General features: G+C 38.3%; 2 protein-coding genes and 2 long non-coding RNA genes across 9 annotated transcripts in view; 2 read left to right on the top strand and 2 right to left on the bottom strand.

Moving 5' to 3' along the window:
• map7d3 (MAP7 domain containing 3) overlaps positions 1-7,226 on the bottom strand; it is a 28,793-nt gene extending 21,567 nt beyond the window's left edge. For all 6 annotated transcript variants that reach the window (XM_022201773.2, XM_051954974.1, XM_022201772.2 and 3 more), the window contains exon 1: positions 7,083-7,226. In XM_022201773.2, coding sequence (XP_022057465.1) covers positions 7,083-7,128 — 46 coding nt within the window. In that variant the 5' untranslated portion in view covers positions 7,129-7,226. The remainder of the gene's footprint in view (positions 1-7,082) is intronic.
• A 2,448-nt stretch (positions 7,227-9,674) lies between these two features.
• LOC127535824 (tumor necrosis factor receptor superfamily member 27-like) lies at positions 9,675-14,014 on the bottom strand. Its single transcript, XM_051954704.1, has 9 exons — positions 13,967-14,014; positions 12,788-12,895; positions 12,514-12,692; positions 12,320-12,435; positions 11,955-12,062; positions 11,712-11,856; positions 11,472-11,610; positions 10,460-10,499; positions 9,675-9,943 (listed from the first exon to the last, which is right to left on the bottom strand). Exons 1-9 carry the CDS (start codon positions 14,012-14,014, stop codon positions 9,675-9,677), a joined length of 1,152 nt encoding a protein of 383 aa, XP_051810664.1.
• A 2,243-nt stretch (positions 14,015-16,257) lies between these two features.
• On the top strand, positions 16,258-17,810 carry LOC127535913 (uncharacterized). The gene is made up of 4 exons (XR_007944791.1): positions 16,258-16,643; positions 16,971-17,068; positions 17,150-17,208; positions 17,752-17,810. It is a non-coding gene; the product is annotated as an uncharacterized LOC127535913 (long non-coding RNA).
• A 7,603-nt stretch (positions 17,811-25,413) lies between these two features.
• LOC127535917 (uncharacterized) lies at positions 25,414-26,721 on the top strand. The gene is made up of 3 exons (XR_007944849.1): positions 25,414-25,553; positions 25,802-25,905; positions 26,536-26,721. It is a non-coding gene; the product is annotated as an uncharacterized LOC127535917 (long non-coding RNA).
• Positions 26,722-27,088: the final 367 nt, after the last annotated feature.

Raw genomic sequence — 27,088 nt, forward strand, 5'->3', positions numbered from 1 at the left:
GCAAGACTATATCAAGACCACCTCTGTCACTGGTTGCACTAAAATTGTTGTTTGCTAAACATGCTAAGCTCAACATGTACCACCAACTGGACCTTCAGTTTTAAAGGTCTTAGCAGTATAATCGTTCTTAGTACTTCAGAAGCTTCTGTGCAAGCAGAAGTCTCCAGTGTTTCTAGAGGTTTGTTTAAGTCTATGTAAAGACAAATTCATGTTGCTCCTGTAATATTTTTATAACTGATAATGTTCTGCTAATGCAAAGTAAATAATTTCTGCTGATTTCACGTAAATTACTGGAAAATAGCAATAAAAAGTACAAAAGTGCAGCCTTATTTTTCACCAAGCTAAGATATCGAAGCAGCCAGGGTAACTCTGAATGGTTACATAAAGGCACTTAATAGACAACATCAAAGTAAGCAATGCCTTTTACTGTGTTGTTTATATACCTAAAATCAATCATGCTGTACCCAATATAATCATTGATCATGAGAAGTGTCCAAATACTCCTACTACCATACATACTATACCATATATAGAAAGTTAGAGAAAGATTTTGAATTCCTCAGTACATAGTATGAAAAATGCAGTATGCCAAAAATATCAGGATGTCCTACTATATCCGGTCGCAATTTGCAGTATGCAAGCCAGCACGCTTTTCTGGCCATTCTGACTCACAATCCTGTGCATACACACAGATGACATTTCCTTTTGCACTACACACTGCAAAGGATATAAAGGCAAGATGGTCAAAGCTTAAGGTGCAATATTACGATAAAGTAGTATGTCCTAATTGCATGCATACTGTATGTAACCATATGTACTCCGTAAGGGCATCTGCTGGATGTAGTTAAAGTAAAAAGAAAAAGTATGTGAAATGGAATTCAACCATGGTTTCTCAGAGTACAAAGTGGCGTGCATTTCCCATCTGTATGGAAATCAGCTCCACAATCAACTACATTAACTACTGTTCATCAGAGAGGACGACAGGACCTTTAAACCTAAAGCCAAATTGTGTGCTAGGCTACGTTCACTCAGCTGTTTGTACCCCTGAACCAAACAGAAAGCATGAGTGCACAAAAGAGGAAATAAGAAACTTAAGAGGGTATCTAGGTAGAGATTTTGACAGAACAATCCTCCTGAGGCAGCTTTAACAAACCAGATATGAGTGAGCAGGAGATGGACACAGCAAAGAGGCCTGACAAGCTAAGTAGTCATGCACTGATTATCTGTGTTATACAGCAGTGTCAATGCTCTCCAGTCAAAGAAGCTTATGAAGGGTCAAAGTCTGCAGCTAATTCTCAGTAGAAGTGTGGCGGTCACTTCACTTTTGCCCCAAGATTTCTTTCTTCGGCTCTACTGGTGAGTAAGCTTACATTTAATAAATGACAAAAGATCGGACCACATTTTTGTTAAATCGACACTAATGACGACTCATTTATCGTTCATGAATGCTGCGCCATTAGTTTGTATATATTTGGGAAACACACAATACTGCAAAGAATACAAAGACATCAAAGTCAACAATAAAACTTGAATAAGCTCCTCGCTCACATGGTTTGCTCTGTTTTTATTGAGCATGCTTTGGTGTGTGTATTCAGCGTATCACACTGAATGCTTGTACACAATATACAGTAGGTTAGCGTATGGATTTTGGGAGACTAGTGAATTTGCTATTAACCTACTGACAAGACATTCTCCTTTACTCAAGGGAATTGACAGGAAAAACAGATGGAGCACACAGTGTAACAGGGTAACTGTTGCTAAGTGATACACAGAGCAGTGAAGTGCTTCTCAACCATGCTGAGGCCTGTATCAAGGAAGATACGACTCAGAAATGAGATGATTCATAGTTAAACAAAGAGAACAGAGCAGTAACAGTTTGAAGGCTTACTCATTAGAATACGTGTCAGCTTACAAGCAACAGTGACATCACATTTCACATGCACAACTCGCAGTGTTCTTATCAACAGAATCACCTTGTGGATGAAATGAAGATGATTTTGCAAACTGCTGTAGATGTAGATTTATAAAAAATGCTACTCAGACATTACTACCTTGCACAAAATAACGTACACAGATCAGTTGAGGGTGAAATATGATGTTTAAATGATGTGATTTTCATCATTACAGGCCAGAGTTAAAAGAAGAGCAACAAATAATCGACCTTGTCAACAAAAATCAATGAGCATATTAGCTTCCAAAATAACCATCCCGAGGCGGCTTTAACAAACCAGACATCACAGTGAGCAGGAGATAGACACAGCACAGAGACCTGACATGAAGGCATTATCTCTCACTGAAGGAAAGCGTCATTACCTGATGTTATTACAGAAAAAGCACAGACGACCTTCTCACATTCTGGGCACATACAGTCCAAGTTTACAGCTGATCTCAGCACAGAAGGGAAAATGATAAGCCAAAAATATAATCATAGCTTTTATCTCCATGGCCTACCAGGCCCAAGCATAAATGCAGAAGCCTTTTAAACTACAATTACATCAGGACAGTATGGTTAGAAACAGATAAAATGGTTGGAAAGCTCACCAGAAACCTCCAACATTCACAGGTCCACCGAGTCAACAAGATAAACCCAGCCTTGCACCCTAACCTCGGGAACATACCACAGAAATGACAAGACAATCAGTCTGCTGTTGCCCGCATGAGCCCCTCAAACCCCTACCGTGGGCTGCGTTCATGTTCTGCTCCAAGCCACCGTGTTTACCAATTTTTCAACATAATATAATAAAGTTATTTAAACTGAAGTGTTGTACTAATGACTCACATCAACACACATATACGATAATTTCCGAAGCACACGTTTGTCAAAAATAATCCAAAGCTAAATTAAAAAGCTTTAACTAAATATAATATAAACATCTGAGAGCTAAATAAATCTAATCTAAATAGTTGATTATTTATTTCAATAAACAATTAACTGTTGAACAATGAAAATTTCCCTAAGAAGGAAGCAAAGGCAGACAGGAAAGCAAACAGGTTGAGTAGGTAGCAGCTGTTCAGCCACACAATGCAGACTACTTAGAATAAAATCGTCAACTATAATTTCTACTTTAGTAAGCGTTTCTGTGGCAAACATTGGCTCTATGAAGATTTCACTGAACATCACAACCACAGTGGTTCTGTCGTGATGTGAAAGAAGCAAAATATATGCAAAACAAGGCCAAGTCAGGAACAGTATCTTGGAATAAAACACACATGCTCTCCACTGATACACTCATGGGTTGATTAAAGTGCTTCGATGAGATGTGGGAAGAGACACTGTTTTTCCAACAGAGCTCAAGAGAGCCAGGTGTTCTCAGAAATAAAAGGAGCCAATCAGAGGAGCCGTCTCTCATCACTCCATCACTATGGAGATTTGCACACATTAGCATAAATCATTGCTGCTGCATCAACAAACTCAGCTAAACCTTAAAAGACACTAGAGGGACAAAACCACAGCTAATTAACCTGATAGATAATCAATTATTCAAGTAAGCGGTAGTGTTTGGCAGAAATTTTGAGTTCCAGTCTGAAGCAGGTAATATTCCAATTCCACTCAGTCCAGGGACCTGCATGTAACTTTGATTATTACAATGTGTTCTCCAAAAAAGCCATCATGTAGTTTAATGAAATGCAAGTTATCCTGTGATTAACCAAAATGGTGAATCTGTAACAAACCCAATCTATATAAATGTGCACAGCTACGGTGATAGTAGCTTCAGCAGAGTTGAACAGTCTCAGAAGGCAGGAGATTCTCAAAAAACACTGATAAAACATTCTGAACAGAGCACATATACTTATTGATTGGATGTGGTTCAGCCCTCAGGCTGCTGGGTTATTATGGCAGCAGTAAAGACCACCAGGGGGGCTGGTGATGACCCAGCTCTGCAGGCCAGACAAAACGCTAACAGGAAACAGGCCAGTCTGCATTACATCACAACAGGCCCAGTCAAACGGTAGTTTTCTAAGTAACAAGCAAGATCGTTAGACATATTTCTGGCAGCCTATGTCACAAGCACTGTTGATAAAGCGGACACAGTCTGAGGGAAAAGCAGGAGTTAGATCAGTGGGTCAGGTCTCATTTCTGGCAGTCCTGCCAACTGCAGCTTTTATTGTGTCCTGTAGCATGGTACAACTAAGTGGCTCACAGGAAACGTCTGCACTGCTAAATATAAGGGTGAACGACCATTTGACATCGGGCAGTAAAATTACAAAGGGACTTTTAACTCCGACTAAACACCATCAAAGGCACTAACAGAACAACTCCAACTATCACTAACTTCCTTTTCTTTGGATAACTGTATCCAAAACCTGTGAAATTTTCTTGGGTATTACTGGTTTGAAATAAAGTCATTAACAATTGATTCTTCATAGATAACATGCATGCTCACAAACGTGCACACGCATGCACGCACAAACACACTAAATCTTCTAAGGGATTATCGAGACCTGTTCATGCAAAGGTAAGCTTTGGCTATTTGCAGTACTAGCAGGATAATGATAACACATCCCAGTTTCCAAGGGAGTCTCCACCTCCAGATGGACCAATTTCTCTTACTGAGATGAGCATTAACAGGATTTAATCATTTCCAAATCCATTAGCATTTATGATTATGACTCTACGGGGGTTTTCCCGGCTCCTAATGGGCCTTTGGTGGGGCGACTACACATGACAAAGCATGAGAGTGTATTTAACAGAAATCTATGCATTTCCAGTTATTTCTGAGCATTTCATGAACAACGTCTACTATTATCAAACTCTAATAAATAAAACCGGTTGTAAAGTTGAACTGCTATTTCTATTTATGAATAATCTGGACTTTGCAGTTACAGTCTAGTAAACAAACTATAATTAAACTTTATTTGTCAATTTCATCTATAATCGTTTGGTTTCTCGGTCCTTGAAAATCAAAACAATTAGAGCCAAAACTGTCGAAGCAACATCCTCTTTCAACAATGTGTGACAAATATATGCACTGTTACATCTTTTGCACAGCTGATTAGTGTTTCTGTCTTAAGTATCACATAAAATCAAACTTTACCACGGTGATTCAGAGACAAATTGTCTAGAGAGACAGATTATCGAAAACTGGACAATTCAGAACTAAATTTAAATGGGACTTAATCCGTAAACTATGCCATATGTCCACAGAAATCTGGCAAGGGAACTGCATATGTGCATGCAGATAATGTTAACTAGAAACAAATATGTTACATAAACATACAAACTGATGCCATATAAAGAAAACTATTCTGATGTTAAGTATAGTCTAAACAAATCAACATGTTTTGTCATTCAAATCTTTGGCTTGTGTGCTCGTGTGCACATGCTTACACGCCCTTCTGTCATTTTAAAAGGTAAAATCAAAACAGGGTTGGAACACTTGTGGTAGAAGAGCAAGATCCAAGAAACTACACGGTGAAGCGGAGGCCGGTTGATTTCCTCCTTTGGTTAAATCCAACCAGTTCAGAAATATTTCTCATGCTTTTAATTCTGCAGCAGCGTCTGCTGAGCCAGGATCCGGATAACCTTGCAGTGTGACTTGCAGTAGTGTGATCTCCCTTCATAATAGCAGGGTACGCTTTCTCCTTCCTCACATTCTTGTGGAAATGACCATGCACATGAGCTAGATTCCTAACATTATTTTATTATTGTCGGTGCTCCACTCTGACTGAAGCAAACTTCAGCTCAGGACATCATTTTATTCCTCACAAAGCCAGGAAACCAAGGCATACCTTTAAACTTCGGTGAATATTTTCATAAAGCCACAGAATTGGGTTCCAGATTGAAAAAAAATGACTGGAAAAGTTAAGGGAAACAGGAAGAAGATCAGCACTAAATATGGCCCAGTAGTTGCCAGGAGTAAAACATGCCTACACCCAAAGTGGGTATGCAGAAAACTCCCTCACCCTAAAACACTAAAAAACAGCCCAACTGCTGCTCCAGCCATAACAAACCATGCATTCATACACGCAGATGCAAGCACAGTAAACATCCATGTCTAAGTCTGGATGGGGCCAGCTGACACTCAAATGAAAAGCACTGATAGAGACTGCTGCTTCGGTTGGCCTACATAGTTATATTTCCAAATATCTAACATGTCTTTTGCTTAATGGAACAGTTCGTGACAAAGGGCTGCTGGTCTAACCAAACCTCTGCTATCAATGCATCTAGGCATGTCAAAAAAAGCAACTACACGGCTTTACTCTCCTATCAGTGCGTTGTGTTTGGCAGAGTCTGACACTCCAGCTTTATCTGAAATTCAGGTCAGACATTGTTATAGTTGCCCTCCCTGGAGAGTGGAGGGGGTTATGCCATATGTCAACAAATAAGCAAAACCAATGTCAGCCAATGGATATAGGAGAAGGAAGATCAATTCCCATCAGATAAGAAAGGTATCTAGCAGGAAATTACAAAACTGCTGATGTACTGTGAAGCAGCTGATCTGTGGTTCAGAAAACAAGTCGTGTACAGGTTCCCAGTGAGGGCATCACCTCAGATCTCTGTAAATACAAAAGACATGAGCAGAAAAGCTGAGCTCTTCCTGATACACACAGCAGATGGACACTTTTGACAAGAGTACAGCACAACGTTAACTATACCACAGAGGTTTGTGTGTTAGAAAGCAGCTGGCTAGCTGAGTTTATCAAACATTTAAAGTATGTTGTATGCGTTAATATGCGGGAAAGCCGAGCTAAAGTCGAGCTAGGCGTGCTAGGCGACAAGTCGTGATATGTCAACCGGCTCCCGGGCTACAAATGCAACTTTAGCTAACTGCGAGGAGTTCACTCTCAGTAGATTCAACCGGTTTCCCCCCAAAAAATACCGGCATAACTATAAGCTAGGTTTGGCTAATTCAATCCAATGTGTGACTTTTATTGCGGGAGCAAGTTGCGAATTGTTCCGCGTCCATTGTGAGCAGATAACCGGACAGCGAGCTAACATTAGTAGCTAGAAAAGCTGGCCGCGCTACAACTGACGACCCGGTAAACCGCAGCAGTTGCGTTGCAAACACTAGAAAATATATTTAAAAACACATCCACGACTGGTTCAACTAAGCAGTCACGACTGGCGCAAGTTTTCTTACCCATTTGGGCTCGCAAGCCTTTGAGAGTCGTAGCTCCCTCCGCCATTTCTCTGAAGTTTTCCTTCTCTGTTTTTTCTACAGCAGGAGCGCGTAACACATCGCTGCCGGCAGGACTCGGACACCACGGGGACGTGGACGTCAAAGAGCGACCGAGAAACAAGACGTCTCACTCTGACCAGTTTTCACGAACCAAGTGTGTTGTCGTGAAGCAACCAGAATCAGGGTTATTGCCAAGTAGGTTTTCGCATACGAGGAATTTCACCTGGTGATTTGGTGAATTGCAGTAAACTCTGATAACTACAGAATTCAGAATGAAAGATCAAATGTTGCAAGATGAATATGTTGTAAATCCAAAAATTCTTCTGCAATTAAAGATGAGAAAAATATTTTTAATGTGCCGAAATGCTCAAATTATTCACATAGGAATGTGCAAATTTACATAGTATATGGTGTGCACAATTTTAAATGTGCAACGAACAGTAATCTCATTTTATAATCTGTGTGATAACATTGTATTCATAGTGCTGCTATGTGTGAAATTAACATTTAGGGATGGTCGGCTGCAGAATTCCAACAAAAAAAGCTGTTTATGTCCTATTTAAAAGCAGTTCCATACAGTGTGAGAATGATTATTTTAATGTTAATTCAATTTAACTGCAACCCCTATCTTGTTCTGGAATTTTGCGATATTTTGATTCCATCACATTGGTTCTTTCAGTCTAGTTTAAAGAAAATGTGTTTATGTCACCACACTTTATCTATTCACATCTGTGGAATTCTATTGTAACACATATTCTTGAAGACCACACTCAAGATAAACTTTTACTCCATTTTAAGCTTTTCAGTTGTGTTATTGTGTATTCTGAAGGTTGTTACTGATAAGTTTGTTCATGATGCAATCATAGCTTGATTAAAGGGATATTTTATTCATAAAAGCATTATTTGTTTATCTCTATATATGCTAAATGTATTCTGAGACTGTTTCATCTGTTCACATACACATTTTGAAAAATGCCAGAATGTTTTTTTCTTTGTGCACACAATATATTGTTTTACATTTGTTGATTTTTCACATTTCTGCACACTGCATCTTTTCTATACTTGCACATTACAGATTACAAATAAGTATAATATCAATAGAAATCTAAATTTACATAAAGATTGAATCAATGAATGAATTTTCTGATATGTGGAGTGATAAAGAGAGACATTCAAAATTCCCTTGTACAAAAAACTTTAATATATCAAGAAAATGAAATAAGCATTTTAAAGTTGGCTTTTTTCAACATCTAGATTTCTGTTCTGGAAATTAAAGCAAATTAGAACCTTTTTAGATATATAATACTTCATTTGCACTTTTGAACATTAAATTTCAGAAAACTTAGAAGACAAAATGTCTTATTTTAAGTAATTATTAGTTTCATAGTGATATCTATTAATTTTTTTAAAAAAACAAAAAAGAAATATTTTCATTGAAAACAAGTGTCTACCCCCGAGAAAGAAACAATTTGATTGTGGAAAAGAATTGCACTGACAGAAGATTTTTTTCTTGTCTTTTTTACAAGCTCAAGTAATTAAAAGGAGAGCAGAGAATGCAGCAATTTTGACGCTTCTAACTTGTTTGTGACACTAATTAGTGAGGCATCTTTTTTAATAGACGATCGAGGTGGAGGGTTGGAGAGACAAATTCTTGTGACATTTACGATTACAGCAAACAGCTCCACCCAGTGTTAATACGGTGTTACTGCACTCTAATAAATATGACGCTCATCCTCAAGAGATGCTGAAAACACAACAGAGCCTTCAAATAAAACCACTGCAATGCTTGAATGAAACAAGAAGGTTCAACTAAGGAAAGACATTTTAAGAGCACACAATTAATCGAAATCAGTTTCTTAGATTCTGAGAGATTTCAGAATTTAAAAAAAGTAAATTTGACTTAGAATTCGCTCATCACAGGCTCTTCAAATGGATTTGAAAAATCTTAATGGAAAAAGTTGAAGCCTTACCAGATTTAATGTGCCGAAGAATCTGCAGAGCTAGAGATCAAGGAAAGTGGCTCATCTGGCAAACGTCTCCCAACGACAGAATAACACATTTTCTCAGGACTCTGACCTGTTTCTCTGACCGTGAACACTGCAGTCTCTGTCCTGGTGTCTCTCACATGCTTTAGCCAGAGGGCCGCTCATCTATTTTACATGGTAAACAGGAAATAACACCGCATGCAGGGTTCAGTTTCAATGGCCTGGATATTGTATTATTTAACGTTCAAAGACAAATCATGACTGTTTTTACTGTGCACTGACACATGACATAATCTATTTAAAAATCTGTATGCATTAAGATATGGAGAATTCTTCACACTATGTGCAACAGTGGATGAAAAACTGCAAAAAGACAGTCACTTTTACTTCATTGCTGATATCATATTTCACTGAAATCTAGTTACTTCAGTAAAAACAATGTCTCTGGGTCCCACCAGGAAGTATTAGGTTCGTTCGGTGATCAGGTGAAGGTGTCATAATACAAAGTGGGTCAGAAATACTGTATAACAGTTGAAGCCATGGCAACACCCGGCCGGGGTCTAAGTGGTCACTTGTTCACCACAGCTCTGTGTATCCGAGCAACGACTTCATGATTAGGCAGGAGCGCTGCAGCCTGGGCCAGCTGGGGCAGCAGCGTGTAGGTGGAGGTGCGCAGGTACTGGAAAAGGTCCTGGAAGCCTTGGAGGTGGGCAATAACCTGAGGTGGTACCCCCAAGGATCGCCCCAGCCGCCGCAAAATGTTGGCATTGTCAGCAGAGTCGAGCAGCAGAGACAAGTCCTGGACTGAGTCGTAGTCGAGCATCTCAATACTCTGACCTGCAGGAGTAAAAGTACAATCACTTGTGTACACTTCTAGAAAAATCAGGGGTGGAAGAATATTATTCAGATCCTTTGCTTAAGTAAAGGTACAACTACAGCAATGTAACTTGCAAGACAAGAAAATGTGCATGAAATATCCTACTTAAGTAAAAGTACATAAGTATAAACAGCAAAATGTAATTAAAATATTATTGCAAAAGTACTCATTTAGTTCCTCTGAATAATATAAGAATATATATAGCATCATTAGGTTATTAACAGTGAAGCATCAGTGTGTCAGCAGCAGGTTACTGTTGTAGCTGCTGCATATGGAACTAGTTTGAAGTATTTTAAATATAATTTTATATTCAGGGTATAAAGTAACATTAATGCACCTGCAGAATACAAATACCTCAGTGTTGTATCTTCAGCACAGCAATGTACCTTGCTACTTTTCACCATTGGTGGTCATTTAAGAGGTAAAAATGTGCAACTTTTTCCATTAACAGGCACTGTGGTTGGTGGAAAACATACCTTGAGCAATCTCCCATATTGTCTGCAGTTTTTGCTCCATCTGCTGACACAATAGAAGTGACAGGAATAAAAAAAAAAACAAAACTACAGATTCTCACATCATTCTAACAGGAGCAAAGCAAATTCATGTATTACACATTTTAGACATGCAATTTATCAAATTAGTATAAAAAGGCATCAGTGTCAAGCAATGACAGGATTTATCAAGTAAGAAATAAATATTTCCCAGTTACACATCAAACCAGATCAGTTTCATATTATTGTAGATTTGATGAGCAAATTTATTGCCAGGGTTAAAAACTTCAAAAAGCAAACAATTAAAAGTGAAAATGAGGAAAATATCTGTAAAATATACAATATAATCAAAACATATCGTGGTAGCTTTAAGTATAACATCATAGTATTTTTACAGCCACATATTGTCACGATGAAAAAAATGCTATTTGTGAAAACACAGTCTTTGTTTGTTGTCCAGTCTTTACTGTGCTATTGGAACATATTTCTTTTAGAAAGATAATGCCGCCCTTAAACCACTAACACAGTAAAATCTAAGGATTTTCTCCTGGAAAAGAAGATTTCTAATAGGATTTTCAAAAATAAAATTTCATGCTTTGTTAATTACATCTAAATCAATTTGTTTCAGTCTTACTGGGATGCTGATGTAAGTGATGGTAAAATCAAAATGATCTTCATTTCTTAATACCTCTCTGTGTATTCCAAAAATAAACATTATTGTGTATACAATATGTACCTGATTTGGGTAATTTAATGCTTTACAATCCTCCAGCCTTAACAGGTTATGTGCTTTAATATATAATATTTTAAAAAATCACAAAAACATGTCATTTTTTGTTCTTTGTCCAAGCTCTTCCACAGATACTTTGACACATGAACTTCCAGGTTGACGTCTGAATAAACTGTTAAGCTATGGGTATAAAGTAATATCTTGACACTGATGAAAAACAGATAAACATCTGTGGCTGAGTTGTTAATGAGGTGCTTCTGACTTTACCTCCTCTGTGGTGAGGTTTTGCTGTTGCTCCTGTGTGATGTTTTCTTTGCTCTGACTGGAGGGCTTGATGTTGGTGGTGACATTAATTACAATAGAAGTAGGATGCAACTCATTGTCATGGCTCAGCGAGTTCAGGCCTCTGGGAAGGGAGATAATTAACTGTGTAAATAATTACATAGACACAAGAAGAGCGTGGAAGTGATGATGCACCTGCTCCCTGAAGAAGTGTTCACCGCATACCTCGAAGGATCCTCAGCTGAAACCATTTGTGAGGGACCTTCTAGTGGTGTTGTTTCTCTCTCTGTGTGGCTGCACAGAGGTGTGTACTGCAGGTCGGCTGCAGACAACAGGCCTTTAGGCTCCGGACAACACTCAGGAACTGCTTCTGAACATTACAATAGGTGTATATGATCACGAATTAATCAACCAAACTAAATACAGAGGAGGATATATAGCAGAAACACCAGCCATTAACCTACTCACTGAATCTCTCAGCAGTCAGAAGGAAAACCCAAAGCAGCAGAGCGATGGTGAAAATCAACATCGCTGTGGCTGAACCGATCAGCACCACTGAAAAGGTTTCTTTTTGTACTTCTTGAATAAACAGAAAGTCAGTCAAGTCAAAGTGACAACCAGCTAAAAAAAAAGAAAAAGTTGCTGATGAACATCCAGAGTTACTCACTCTTCTCTTTGAGATTTCCTTCAGGCAAAGTGACTTCACTCTCTGTCAGAGAAATACAAGCTTTCCCTTATAACATGTCTGAACACTCACCAGTCAATAAAGCTATGTATAAAAGCTTATTACCACTGTGCTGTCATGCAATCGATAGTTCATTTCCAGATCTTACGTGTTTTAGAGCTTTGAGGTGTCAACTGCAGACACTCTTTATGGACTGTGTCATGACTGTAACACGGTACACAGAGCAGCTCTGCTTCCCCGGTCATGCTCCTGAGTTCATAATACCTGCAAACACAAGTACTTAAGATTAACACAACATTGACTACAACTGGTGTTTATGCTGACGTTAGTGGTATAACTGACCCTGGGAGGCAGCGGCCACACAGGGCATCAGTGGTGGATGAACATGCTGCCTCCTCCAGGCGGTTCAGCAACCTACACTGGGTGCATCTTCTGCAAGGAGCCACGCCTGTTTCTGTGCTGAATTTTCCTTCTTCACACAGAATACAGATGCCTTCCCCACCGTCCCCAAAGCCACAGTCCTGAGAACGATGCGCATATAGACTTAGACCCATGAAGCACAACCAAGAAGCAAACAGTAGCTATGGTATAGCTACGTATTTATGATGTGTTGTACCTCTGAGAGCTGTTCTCCAGCCACACATACAGGGCAGGGGACACATGTGCCATTAGAGTGTAAGAACTCTGTCTGATCACAGCTTGGCTCAGATTTCACCCATGAAACCTGAAGAAATACATGTTTAATATGATCACAGAGGAAATAAAGTAGCATTCATTATTTTACAAGAGCAACAGAACACAGCACACTAGTAAAAGTCTTGCATTAAAAATCCTCTTAAGGTAAAAAGTCAAAGTCAAACTTTGTTAAATGTTGTTTTCAAAGTTATTTCAATATATATTGTAATATTGTACAATACAGTTCTAAATGGTGGCGTTTTCTCTAAAAAGTGATAGTTTTCATTCAATTCAAAGAAGTCCCATTGCTGGAAATATCAAAGAACTCCTGCAATAGCATTAGGAAAAATTACTTTTGAGAAAATACAGGAAAGAGGTTCATACGTATAGTCAGTGGGTATCAATAATTTCACAAGACTGGCAGCTTTCATCATCTGTTTTTCAAAAAATAAGATTCAACATGTAGTATTAAGAAGCAGATTTTGTGCACTGAATAATACATCATGTCATTCACCTGAAATATGGCAGCATAATGTGTCAAATGGGGTAAATGCAACGCAGTAGAGTGTAGCTTATCCGTTTCCTAGTAGTATCTTTTCAAGTTTCAAGAGGTTTATTGTTATATATCTTGTTATAATTAGAGACTAGGCCGCTACACTGTACAATGAAATTCTTATTTTGGTGATCCTCAAATGACACAACGTATAAAAGTGTATAAAAACCAAAGCAGTGACTAAATAAGCAGACAAACTGACAGCAGCAGTGGTCATAAAGTGCAGTAGTAGCTTACATAAAGTGACTGCTGCTGATACAGTGAAATACAGTAGTATAAAGTGACTACAGTAGCATCAAGTGATTACAGTAGCATCAAGTGATTACAGTAGTATAAAGTGCATACTGCTGCGAGGTAAGCAGATGTGGGTGCATAGAGTTCAGTGAAATACTTCCATTCAGTGCAAGTGTGTAAGAGAGTCATTCACAACTTTCGTGATGCATTTAATTAACTCTAGGACTTGAGTAATTGTATTTAGTTATTTTGCCAACCCTAAAGTACAGGTTATCTGGAAATAGTACAGGAGACATGCAGAGTTTTAGAAATCTTAATAAAAGTCAGACCTACCATGAGCAGAGCAGCATAGAGACAAACCACCACTGGCAAAATGTCCATTGGCCTTCTCCAAGGTGAATGTTATCCACCTTTGTTGTTGTACAAAACTGCAACCCAAAAGAAGTACATAGCCACATGCACATAATAACAAACTCATAAACTGTAATAAAAATTTCTTGTGTTGCTACTGATGCCAAGGAAACTATAACTTCTGAGATAGAAGCTCAGAATGAAAAAAACAAAGGAATCTTACTTGGCAAGTTTCAAATGATCAGTATATTTCAGTTTTCTCACAGACGAATCACTGATCTACAGCTTCTATGAGTGTGAGTGGTTTGCCTCTAAATGTCTGTTCCAGACTCAGCAGAGGTTGGCAATGGTGAGAAAGATCTTTGGGAATCCCCCCTAATCTACATCACTGATGACGCAGGAGAGGTTCCCAACCAGTCTACCAGCCATGGACCAGTGAATAGGAGTCCTCCACCTGGGCTCCACCTCACGTCACACCTTGTCGTCTCATATTCCCTCTGGGGAACCCGTTTGTTTTGACTCTGGCTTCTGAGAAAAGGAAGGAAGGAATGAAAACGCATGAATGAGACCCTTGTTAGCAAACTTGCTTCAGACAAAGAGACTTTGTTTGGGTGAATGCATTTGCAGAATGAAATAAAATCTTCAATAACACCACCACTACCAATACGCAAAGGAGAAATGCATGTTTTGAATCATAAAAGGTCCATAAACTTAGTTGCACAAAATAATACAAGTGCAATAAGCTGTTTGTCCACTTGGCAGCAGCATGGAGCTAAAAACTGTCTGAAACCTTCAGGCTGATCTTTGTTCAAATCTTTTTCTTTCCACCTTGTCAGGATATTATGGATCACTATTGACATACATTGGATGTTTTAATTGAACAGACCTAAAGGAAGGATGCACTATGGACCTTCAGATCTGTACACGTGGAAATAAGAGCAGCACCATCATCTTATGTTTCGCAGAAAAAACAATTAGATTTGTTTGAGCAGTTATCACTCAAGGGCCACCTTAAACGTGGAAGACCTGCAAAAACACAACCCTGTTGTCTCAGATTACAGATATTTAACTCATTTCAGTTATAATCAGCATCTGTAGAAATAACTGAAACTTATGCAGATGTTTTACACTTCTATCATGCCCTCCTTCTGCTTTGGGCTATTTTCAACATTCATTCAAACATTTTAGCATTTCACAGAAGCATCCATTGTCATGTAGGAGGAAGTTTAAAAAGGAAGCTTATATTAAAGAGGAAGCTTATATAACAGCCCACAATACAAAGTTTGGTATATGTTGAGTCAATACATGACAAACTAAAACCAGGTGAGCTCATAGTGAGCACTAAGAGCTGAAACAATTATGGGACAACACTGGTTTTAACTTTTGCAAAGGTTTCATGAAGAAGTCACAGGTTTGGCACTATCGTGTTTATTAGTTGTGTTTATTGCAGGTGATTAATGAGTAACTCGGGGGAACTAAAGGAAGAGGGTGTGGAGGGCCTTACACAGTAATAAAGTGACGCTTGCCAGCAGTGCTATGCTTCACTGTCAAATCTGAACATTTCAAGGAACAAATCATGGTAAGTTTTAGTTACATTATGCTATGCTTGGTCTCGTAAAAATAGCGTGATCTTTTTTGATGTCATTTTCATCAAGGTGAATGTAAAATCTTGTCGTCGCCCTTCAGCAGATGACCACTTGACTGACCTTGTTTGCTGACATGAAGTCCATCAGAAGCCCGTCTATGCTGACCTTCTGTTTGTGTGCACTGATTTCTCTGTGCCCTCTGGGTTCAAGTAAATGATTCCAACTTCACTTTAAAAAAGTAGCTACAAAACATCCAGTACTTATAAATATGGAAACTGTTAATAATGCCAGCACATTGCTTTCTTTTGTGGGACAGCTGAGGTGTGAACAAATGACTGTGTTGTTGGTTTACTATATGTCTGTTAGACTCTTCTTTTTAAGTGCAATCTCATATTTCTTTCATCTTTATGGTTAATAAACTGTATCTTGAATCTTCGCTCTTCTTTCAGCAGCGTCTATCAGTACCAGTCTGTGGGGAAAGAAGTTGAAGTTTATGACCAATCAGAATTTGTGGCAGCTCCAACCAGGCGTTGTGGTGCCAGCCCTGAGGGAGCTGACTGCATGCACGCTTTTATGCCGCCACAGTCAAACAGCCTGGACAGGTTTTGTCTACAAAGCTCCAGGAAAAAGTGAAGTAGAGCTGGGGCTTGCGGGTACAAATACAAATCTGACAGTGTGGCTGTTTGGAAAAAAACACCACTTTCAAAAGGAGCTGAGAGAAAATGCATGGTACTCTGTCTGTCTCACGTGGTCGGGTCGAGCCCAGCTGCTGAGGGTCTTCGTGAATGAAACCATTCTGGATGAGCCACATCAAAATCCTATCCCACACGGACACCTGGCCCAAAATGGCACTCTAAGTCTCGGGGCGTCTCATTTTCTGCGAGATGGCGAAGTGCAGCCAGAGAGCGGCAATAACCTGGTTGGTGAGATTGGTCTGTTCAGGATGTGGGGCAGAGAATGGAATGCTGGGGAGCTGAGGAGTCTGGGCTGTGCCGATGGAGATGTGCTGAGCTGGGATCTGAAGCATTTCAAACAGGGCCGTCGTCCCCAGTCTGACAACAATCTACACTGTGGTAAATACAGCATGGATTCTTTTTATGGCATTTCTTGGACATCCGATTTGAGGCCTTGAGATAAAAAAAAAAAACACATGCACAATTACTTCCAGAGATTCCTCACCTGTGCACATAACAAAATAGTGCGCTGTAGGTGAGAGTTGAATGAGTGAGCACACATAATGGACTTTCCAGTGTTCAGTGACAAACAGTTTAAGGTCGAAGGAAAGGTGAACAGCACATTCCTGAGTTTAGCGGCTGGATTGGTTTGACATTTTTCTTGGAAATATTACAGCAAATATTTCCTAGCAATTATCTTCCTTCTGTGTTGTGCTTGTTTTTCAGCATGGTCACACTACAAAATCAAAATGTGGACAGTGGTAACCACCTCTAATGAGTCTGGACAACGTTCAGTCCCACTGGAGGAAATCGTGAGAAACTGGGTATGAAGAATTTACCTGAATACAAACAGTCTAAATCTGCCTGTCAAATTTTCATTGATATTTTCTGTCATCATTGTTTAGTTGGAGAGCATTTTACCTCAAAGTGTTTCTGTCCAGAACATCAATGTGTCCTTTCCAAGGTAACACGGCTGTTTTTTTTTTTCAGAAAACATTCCTTTTAGCTGGCAGTAGTGGAAGTCAAGTCTTTACTTGAGTGAAATTAACAACACTGCAACGTAAAAATGCTTATGCGTTAAGTATGAAGTGCTAAGTAGGACAAAATGTAAAAAAAAGTGGTCCCTGTGAGTGTTATCATTAGTATTACTGATGCTTTAATCTCTAAATAAGATTCATCTGTTGCAATTTGTCAAAGTTTAAACTCTCTGATATAATGCAGAATAATTTCACACATATCATTCATTTATAATAGAACTAGTGACTCAAACTGTCAAAAAATATGCTCAAGTGCAAACTACAATGTTCTCCTCTGGAAGGGAAACAAAACAACATGGAAGTATCTCAAATTAATGTTAAAATGTAGTGCTTGAGTAAATATACACTTTAGTAGTCACTTTCCCATCAGTGCCAGGTGGTTAGAATATGACAGAAGTAATTGGTGCACTTTAATCCTAATCACAACAGCAATCCTGTCTGTAATTTCTGTTATCTGTGTTCCCCTACAGCCAGGCCTGCCATGTAGTTAATAATTCTGATGCCCGACATACGCAACAACCTCAGGTACGCGACTGTTTGGAGTCTTCAGTTTGATTTTCCATGGAAAGAAGCAATAGCATCCTCAGAGATGCGCTGATTAGAGAACCAATGACAAGCATTTAGAGATTGCCGCAGTGTTATTTTCCAAGGAAATTAATGCCATATACGAGTCCTGAAAAAAAGCACTGAAAGTAGGTGTGAATTTTAATAAAGTGCAGTCAGCTGTAAGTAAGCAAGCAAGTAAAATCATACAACCTTTTGATGAAGACGTGAACAAATCTCTGTGTTTTCAGGAACTAGGAGCATTATCAGACTCTACCTGTGAGCAGTGGTAAGACGATTTCAGAGCCTACTAAACAAAGAGATTACTAATTGCACTACACACTGTAAAATAAATCTGAAAAATATAATTAGGCAGAAAGTGTAAAATTAATGTCAACAATCCTATTTTAAATAACATGCAGAAACAATAAATCTGTGGACATTTTGCAGAGAAACGCTGTTATGTAACAGTTTTTTTTTTCCAAATACCTTCAAAAACCAACAGACCTAAAAGTTCTGTTACAGAATTTAATGTTACATATTTGCCTAAATTATTACATTTAACTGCCCTACGATCCAGTTGGTGAGCTGCAACATAAAGTGGAGCCTGACACTAGCGTTCACCAAAAAAGGAGTTTTATTGAATGTCTAGGAGACAAAGTGTGAAGATAGCCGCAGCCATGAGAGCTCCACAGTGAGCTCCAGGAGCAACAGCATGGTGACAGTACGATACTACCCAGTGCCTTTTATCTAGACCTTATAATGTGTTGATAATCAATCAATAAATGAAAGGCATCCAGACTCGGTGCAGGGCATCTTTGTACTTTTAGATAAATGAAAATCTGCACCTACTGTATATTAGATCTAATCAAAAAAGCCCCCCTCATTTGTATCCAGGACAACAGAGCTTGAAAGTAAAAGCATACATAAAAATAGATTTAGCCTAAAACTGTGAGGAAAAAAAATACGCTACATCATCAACTTTTTAAAAAAAGTATAATTAAAATAATGACAGCTAGCATAAAACTTTAGATAAAGAGCTGCATATTCCAGATAGTTATAGATCATTTTTGCCATTTTTGTGCTAATTTTAATGTTATTTTAGAAAGCAGAACAATATGTATGCATGATGTGATAAGTTTTCGATAAAAAAGAGAAACAAATTTAGAGGTACAATATCACAATATTTGCAATAACTGTGACTGGGTTGTTAATTAAGACAATGTCAGCAATTCCACAGACTTTTCTATACAAAGAAAAACAACAACAACATAAAATTACCTTAAAATTCTGGAGTGATTTCCCGAAATATAGGATTATTTTTTCAGTGTATGAGCCAGTTATTAGACAAACCAGTTCACATTAAAACATATTCTTGTGGTTTACCTGCAGTTTCAGCTGTGAAGTCTACATAAAAGTGGATCCTGCTGTTAATGTGGAAGTGGTTCAGGAAAACATGATGGATTTACTGACTTTGCCCTTCACTGGGAACCTCCTCAACCTGACAGTTGACTCTGATACCATCAGCATACTTCCTGTGGGTGAGTTGTATTTTATTGCATTGGTAAATCAGTCAAAAAATAGCCAAACACAATTCTAACTGTTATTATCTATAAAAGAACATATAATGATAGTTCAACGTTTGGACACACCTTCTCATTCAATGTTTTTTCTTTGTTTTTACTATTTTCTATATTGTAGATACATACTGAAGACATCCAAACAATCAAAACTGTGAAGTAAGATAAATGAAACTATGTAGCAAACAAACAACTGTGAAATAACTGTAAATATGTTTTATATTTTTGATTCCTTAAATTAGCCGCCCTTTGCTTTGATGACAGCTTTGCAAACCCTTAGCATTCTCTTGAGCTTCATGAGGTAGTCACCTGAAATAGTCTTCACTTCACAGCCGTGCCTTGTCAAGGTCAATTTGTGGAATTTCTTGAATTCCTAATGGGGTTGGGACCATCAGCTGTGTTGTGCAGAAGTCAGATTGGCACACAGTTGACAGCCCTATTTGACAACTGTTAGAATCCATATTATGGCAAGAGCATAGCAAAGCTAAGGGCGGCTATTATGAAGAATCTAAAATATAAAACATCGTTTGACTTATTTCACACTTTTTTGTTTACTACATAACTCCATATGTGTTCATTCATAATTTTGATGCTTTCAGTGAGAATCTACAGTGTAAATAGTCATGAAAATAAAGAAAAAACATTAAAAAAGAAGGTGTGTTCAAACTTTTGACAAGTAATGTATATCAGATTTTTTTTTTTTATCTGAATTTGAATACTTAATCACATTTATTCACTTATTGTGTTTTAATGGCTTGAAGCTGTGATTGAATTTAACTGGAAATGTTTACTTCACACATGAACATCTTGCACTTTCATTTACACCATTAAGTGGTTGCAGCAAAAGGATGTGGCACAAATACATTAATGAAAACAGTGGAGGGAAAAAAATCCATCTCACACCTGCAGAAACACATTAGAACCAGAGAGCATGTTCTAAAAAATACTCAACACAAGATCAGTAACTAGTCATTACGTGAGAACTGAGAGTCCCATAATTTGATTTTCATCAGACATCATGCTGTTTTTATTTCAACCTTTTCTTTGGATTCTTCTTCCTTAAGACCAAATAATTAATGCTTTGTTTTTGCTGTTCTTGAAGCAAAACTCTTTGCAGGGACAGAGGTTCCTCCAACTGTAGGAACTGCTTTATCTACATCAGGTGTGTATGCCAGTGAAAATAACACATGAATAGTAAAGCGAATTTGTTTTCTAATCAGGTGCAGCAAAACTCTAGTTGGAGGCTTTGTTGGAAAATGATTTTCATTTTATTTACAGGTCCAACTCAACATTTGCAAACACAATCCGCTAATACCGCAACGACTGAAGAGCCTTTAGAAATCAACGTCACTGCAGGTCAGTTCATTAAACAACTCCTCTGGTTTGCCTTCTCTTTACTCTTGTTGCGTTTTTGGTTCAGTTCAGGTTCGCATTGTTCCACAGATGGAACAACATGAAACCCTTCCAGAAAGACAATACAACACTAAATTAAAAGTCCTGTAGAGATACCATCTGATAAAAGCACAGGAAAAACAGCAAGATTTAACGAGAACACAACTTTACTCAATGTTTTGATTCTTGTTTCACACATTTTAATTTCTATTCGGACATGTAAATGAATAGGATTAGATGATAATGGAGCTATAAAAGAACACCGTTAGTTTCCTATCAATATTAAAAACAAGCAAATACAGTCTTAGCTGCCCTTTCTTATACATTTGACTTTCTTTGTGTTCAACTTCTACCAACATCTTTCATTGTCGAAATGATCATGATGGTGAATCACCGACCATATGTGAGAACTTACCTCAAGTTCTGCCAATTTAAAAACGTGTCTGTCCTTGTATCGACTTCTGTTGGTGTAGAGAGCACAGAGTGTGTGTCTCCTGTGGAGGACAAATACTGTTCAGATCTTTTTAAAAGTATTATTCCTCAAAATGTTGGACTTCTTTGATACAGATTTTTGTCTTAGAGCAAATACTGTAATGTAAAGGAGCCCTGCTGTGTCATCTGCCTTCTCACCCCTGCAGCCTCACCGGATACGTTTGTTAGAGTAGATTTGACCTTAAATATGTCTGGCAGCCCTAAAGACCCAAGCGATGTTGTTGAGGAATGGGTAAGAGACTCACACAACTTCATTTGAAAACCATCTGTACAAAAATACTTCAGTTTATACTAAATTGCTGTTTTCTGGCAAAAGGTGAACAAACAGCTCAAAGTAGCTGACAAAAGAGAGGTACTGAATTTCAACATGAAAAAGATTCCTGGCTGGTGAGTGGTGCTAAAAGAAGTTATTTCCATTAAAGTGACATCTTGTTTTTCATAATCTATCGTATAACAGCTCTGGATGGTTTATCTTCAATATTTTATAGGAGCCTGCACCAACATATTGGTTTGATGGTGAGTATGTATTTTGTTTATTACTAGTCAGATCACCAGGTGCAAATCAATATACAGTTTTTTTGTGTGTAAATGAATTGTAATCTGGAAAAATATCTAATACACCACAACAGCTGATATATTCAATCCGATTACACACAAACCCCAACATCTCTGATTTCCTTCTTTTTTTAGACTTCCGGTGACAAACAAAAACAGTAGGTGACTATAAATATAGAAAGATTAAAAATTATGCGAAATTCTGCCAATTGCAGCTAAATTTGATTTGTATTTAATAAAGTAGTGACTTCACTGTTGTTATTCGAACCAATGCTGTTACCGCTAATTGTATATTTCATCGACATACAGATTCCACTTCCATGTTCAAGAATTCAACACTAAGAATTTCTATGAAATTAAACAGTTGATTGACGAGTCCTTGACGCCAGGATATAAAAATGGCTCCATTACTATTCAAACAACGAAAATGGAAATCACACACATAAGTAAGCTATATTTGTCAACACAAATAAAAGAGAAGAATATACTGTGGAAGGAGACTGGGAATGTTGTGTATATCTTTTGTTTTTTTGTTTTTTTCAGAGCCACAGAACTGCTCGGAAGAAACTCTGTCAACAATCTATGGACTATACATGTGGCCTGATGCATTTCCACAACAAACGATGGTCATGCAATGTACCAAACCATCTGATGCGAAAGCCTACAGACTTTGGTAGGACAATACCAGCTCAGTAGATTTAGTATTTCACCATAAACAATAAAACTTTAACTGCCAGATTTTAAGATTATGACCGAAACATGTTAAAATGACACTTCTTAATGTCTGTTTATCATGCTGTACAAAGACATTTTTATAGATTTTATTGTCTGGTGTATTCCATGATGTCTTTCGTGCCATATATAACTCTGACAGCGTATATTCAGGCGGTTATTCACTGCCGCCTGAGTGTGAAATATTTATCTTTGGAATAAAATACGAGGAGAGAAAAGGGCATTCTTTGTATATTGCTAGTTTAACTCAAACAGATCCTAGTCATCTTTGAGAGAACAGTCTGTTTCCATAGAGACAGCTCAGCAAGACAAGAAAAATCCCTCAGTTGCAATATCCTGTTCCAACTAATCCTCCCACGCCACTCGCAAGCGCTGACCCCACACATGTAACTCCAGTAGATCCCTGCCAGCCTGCAGCTCCCGCAAAAATCAATTTCCTATAAGGGACTTATTAGTACAATGATGAACTTCATCGTTTCGTGCATCCACTCTGACAGAGTGCATAAATATCACTCATGCAGCAGAGTAAATATGGATAATAAAATTTATGGTCTCTTAGTGACAGACTGGGTAGATGCATATTAGTAATCGCCAGCAGTGATTAGGTTGTTTGTTTTTATCTCCCTTTGTCAGCTGATCTTATTAGCTGAAGACCAAAGAGATACAATCTACTGACATTAATATTGTCTTCTGCTTTGGTTATAATTGATTCTCTACTGTATTCAGTAAGTTAGACATTTACACCGATGATACCAGTTGGGCTCCTGCTGATATGAGTAATTGCATCAAACTGATGTCAATATCAGACCTCGACAACATCACTGTGACTACTGGTAAGAGGATCAGTCCTACATGTATTGTGGTTATTTTCAATTCCCTCAAAGCAAAATGTGCCAAAAGTTAAAGCAAGCACCAATGATTTCCAGATAATGCGGCTGAGGTGGCGGGCATGATTCGGGACCTTGTAGATGATCAGTTAGAGAGCAATGACGAGCTCTCGCCGTCCGAGCTGGAGTCAGTCATGGAGAAGCTCATTGAAGTGGTTCATATGAGCATCATCGAGCCTGCTGTTGGACACGACATTGTCAGTATTTTTGCCCGTATCCTGCGTTCCAAAACTAACGTTGCTGCAGTGGCAAAAATGTAAGGACAAAAGGGAAGGGCTTCCTAATTTTTCACACAGAAATGTGCAGTCCTCCTAAATCCTGACTTTTCTGATTTCATTTCCTTGTATTTGTCTTTCGTGCTTGGCAAAAGTGTACTTACTCTGACAGAAAGGATAGGGGACATCGTGGATTTCCAAGGTGAATCTGCAAGCTTTACAGCACCCTCACTGGCGCTCTCCTTGGTCAACGTAGATCCAGATACTTTCAGAGGCCTCACCTTCAGTGTGTCCTCTGCTTCAGACATAACCAACCCAGAGGTGAGATGTTGCAAATGCTACAATATGCAACAAAAGTTAAATTATCGGGGGATTTTGTGAACTGCAGAGGTGAAATATTATCCACTAAACAATATTCATGCTTATTACACTCAAAAAATGCTTCCACCTGACTAATTCAAGAGAATTTAATTTGCATTAACACCCTGTAGCAACTAGACATACAGGAAACACTGCTAAGAAACAGACATTAATGCCTGAAGCAGTTGTGACAAATTAAGCTTTAACAAGAACGACTCGTCTGAAGTGATATTTTTAGACAGCTGATGAGGAAAAAACTCTGTAACTAATCTGTAGCAGCACAATCCACTGTTAATGTTCTCTCTCAGATTTCTGTCAACCAGAGCTTTGTGAGTGGACCACTCCCCAAGACAAATGCTACTATCTCTTTGCCCTCTGCACTCCATGACTTTTTCCACCCTGGAGCAGGAAAAGCAACTCGTATTCAGTTTCAGTATTACAGCAACCATGAACTTTTTCAGGTACTTTCTTTTGCATCTTCTTCTGTTGTTACTTATGATATTGTCTCTTTTTTGTTTGCTTTTTGCCTTCTTTTGAAAGAAATTACAATTTTGCATTTATTACGTAGGCCACACGGTGTTTATTGTTGTGACATTTTAAAGAAGAAGTTCAGCATTTGTGTAATTATAAGGAGACAGTTAGCTTAGCATAGCATGGAGACTGGAAACAGGTGCAAACAGCTAGCCTGACTCTGTCCAAAGGTAAGAAAACAGTACCTCTAAAGCTAATAATTACATCTGGTTTGTTAATTTCATATTTAAAAAATCATAAAAAAGTAAGTGTAAGAACAATCTGTGGTTTTACGGGGCTGTTATGTAGAGTGACTTAATAAGGTTGCCAGGCACCCATTTTAACACAGCCAATTTTTACAGATTACAGAACAAACAAGAAAAAAATGTTACCTTTGGAGTCAGCATAATTGTTTTTCTGTTTGCAGTTTAAATGCTGCAATACACTTACTGGAGTCTATAGGCTGGAGTTTAATATTTATCTTAAGACACAAGCATAAGTTACTTAATACAACTCTGTACGAAGGGGCGTAAATATATTTCCAAAAACAACCCAAAAGCAAATGATATTTCTTTTTATTTATTATTCAAGCGACATTTTCCACCATTTAATGAATAAACATTGAACAATTTACAACAAGTATGACATATCTGTCAGCTATTCTCTATGTTTACTATTTGTCATAGTCCCACTTGCTAACTTGACAACCTTTATTTTTCATTATTTTATTGAACAGGACCCTGTTACATGCAATTCAACACAAAACCGCACGATATTAAACTCCTGTATAATATCTGCCAGCATCAATAACACCCATGCCTTCAACATGAAGGAACGAGTTGTGGTAACTCTCAAACATCATCGGCCCAAACAGGTGAGAAATGAATGTTTTTCAGTTTGCCTGTTACATGGTTGCATTCACATGTGAGTAACACTTCCATCACCTCCGCGTATTTATAGACAGAGGACGAAGTACAATGTGTGTTTTGGGATTTTAAGAAGAATGGTGAGTTGATCATTATTTATTCTGTTTTATAAGTGTACAGTTGGATTTACTGTACGGAGCCTCTTTGTACTTTTTAGGAAGCAGTGAGACCAATAAAGGCTCCTGAAGACAGGAAGCTGTGTGTCTGTTGATAAGAAGCTTTAATAAAACGCTGTGTGTCGCTTTGTGTGTGTGTGTGTGTGTGTGTGTGTGTGTGTGTGTGTGTGTGTGTGTGTGTGTGTGTGTGTGTGTGTGTGTGTGTGCATCAGGTGGGCAGGGTGGTTGGAACAACAACGGCTGTGAAACCCAGAGTATTTCTTCTTATCAGACCAGCTGTCTCTGTGATCACCTCACACATTTCGCTGTCCTCCTGGTGAGTCATTGGTCTGCTTTTTATAAATCCAACTGGGGAGCAACCTCCCACAAGCACCAACATACTGTGTGCAATCTGGTCGACCGATGACTGCTTGCATGACTTTCTGTCAATGATGCAAAGTGCTGATGTTAAATCTACAATGTGTGAATATTTTATGTCATTATATTATAACTTTTTGAAAGTGTAATAGGATGAACTTTAACTTCTTGTGCTGCTGCTTGTCATAGTGGCTAATTTGATACCACTACACGGCGCCACCAAAGTTGGAAATGTTAGAATAATGACTTTTAATCATTAACTAGGTGGATGACTCATACGGATGGCTCAGACTTGCCTCACCTATAACTATGCATAAATTTAAGGCTTAATATAGCTTAAACTATCAAGTTGTATAAAAAAAAAGTCACCCTCTGCACAGTTTTCATTAATGGGAAAGTACATATACAGACCAAATCTGTTTTCTGTACCAGGATGTAAGCATGTTTACCTCTACTATCAAATTGGGGATTTTAGGTCTATTGAATGACTCAATTTGACCCAGCCTCAAGTGGTCGTTTAGAGGAACTGCAGTTTTCAGCACCAGTGGTTTAAATCTGAATTTTGTCCTGCTTGTACGTTGTGTTTCAGGATGTATCCAGAACCCCCATAAATCCAGCTGATAGTTACATTCTGACAGTGATCTCATATCTTGGTTGTGGCATATCCTCCATTTTTCTCGGCATCACTCTACTCACCTATCTTGTTTTTGAGTAAGTCACTCCTACCAAAACCAAAAATACACACTGTCATATGGTTTGGACTGACCATTTTATTGCCATAACCAACTACAACCATGAAGACGCTAGAGCTTCATACTGTACTGACGACGTCGCTTCATATTTATTTGTCAATGTAATCATAGGCGGCATGGCTCAGTGGGTAGAGTGGCCATCTTGTAACTGGAAGGTTGCCGGTTCAATCCTCGGCCCGTCGAGCTCATGTTGAGTTGTTCCTGAGCAAGACACCTAACCCCTAATTGCTCCTGATGGGTTGTGGTTAGCACCTTGCATGGCAGCTCCCACCATCAGTGTGTGAATGGGTAAATGTGACATATCATCATGAAAAGCGCTATATACAGTAAATACAACCATTTACCATTTTTTTTCCTTGACTTTCTGTTATGACTAGAAAATGTTTAATA

The sequence above is a fragment of the Acanthochromis polyacanthus genome, chromosome 10 (assembly GCF_021347895.1).
Source record: "Acanthochromis polyacanthus isolate Apoly-LR-REF ecotype Palm Island chromosome 10, KAUST_Apoly_ChrSc, whole genome shotgun sequence".
NCBI classification, from domain to species: Eukaryota; Metazoa; Chordata; class Actinopteri; family Pomacentridae; genus Acanthochromis; species Acanthochromis polyacanthus.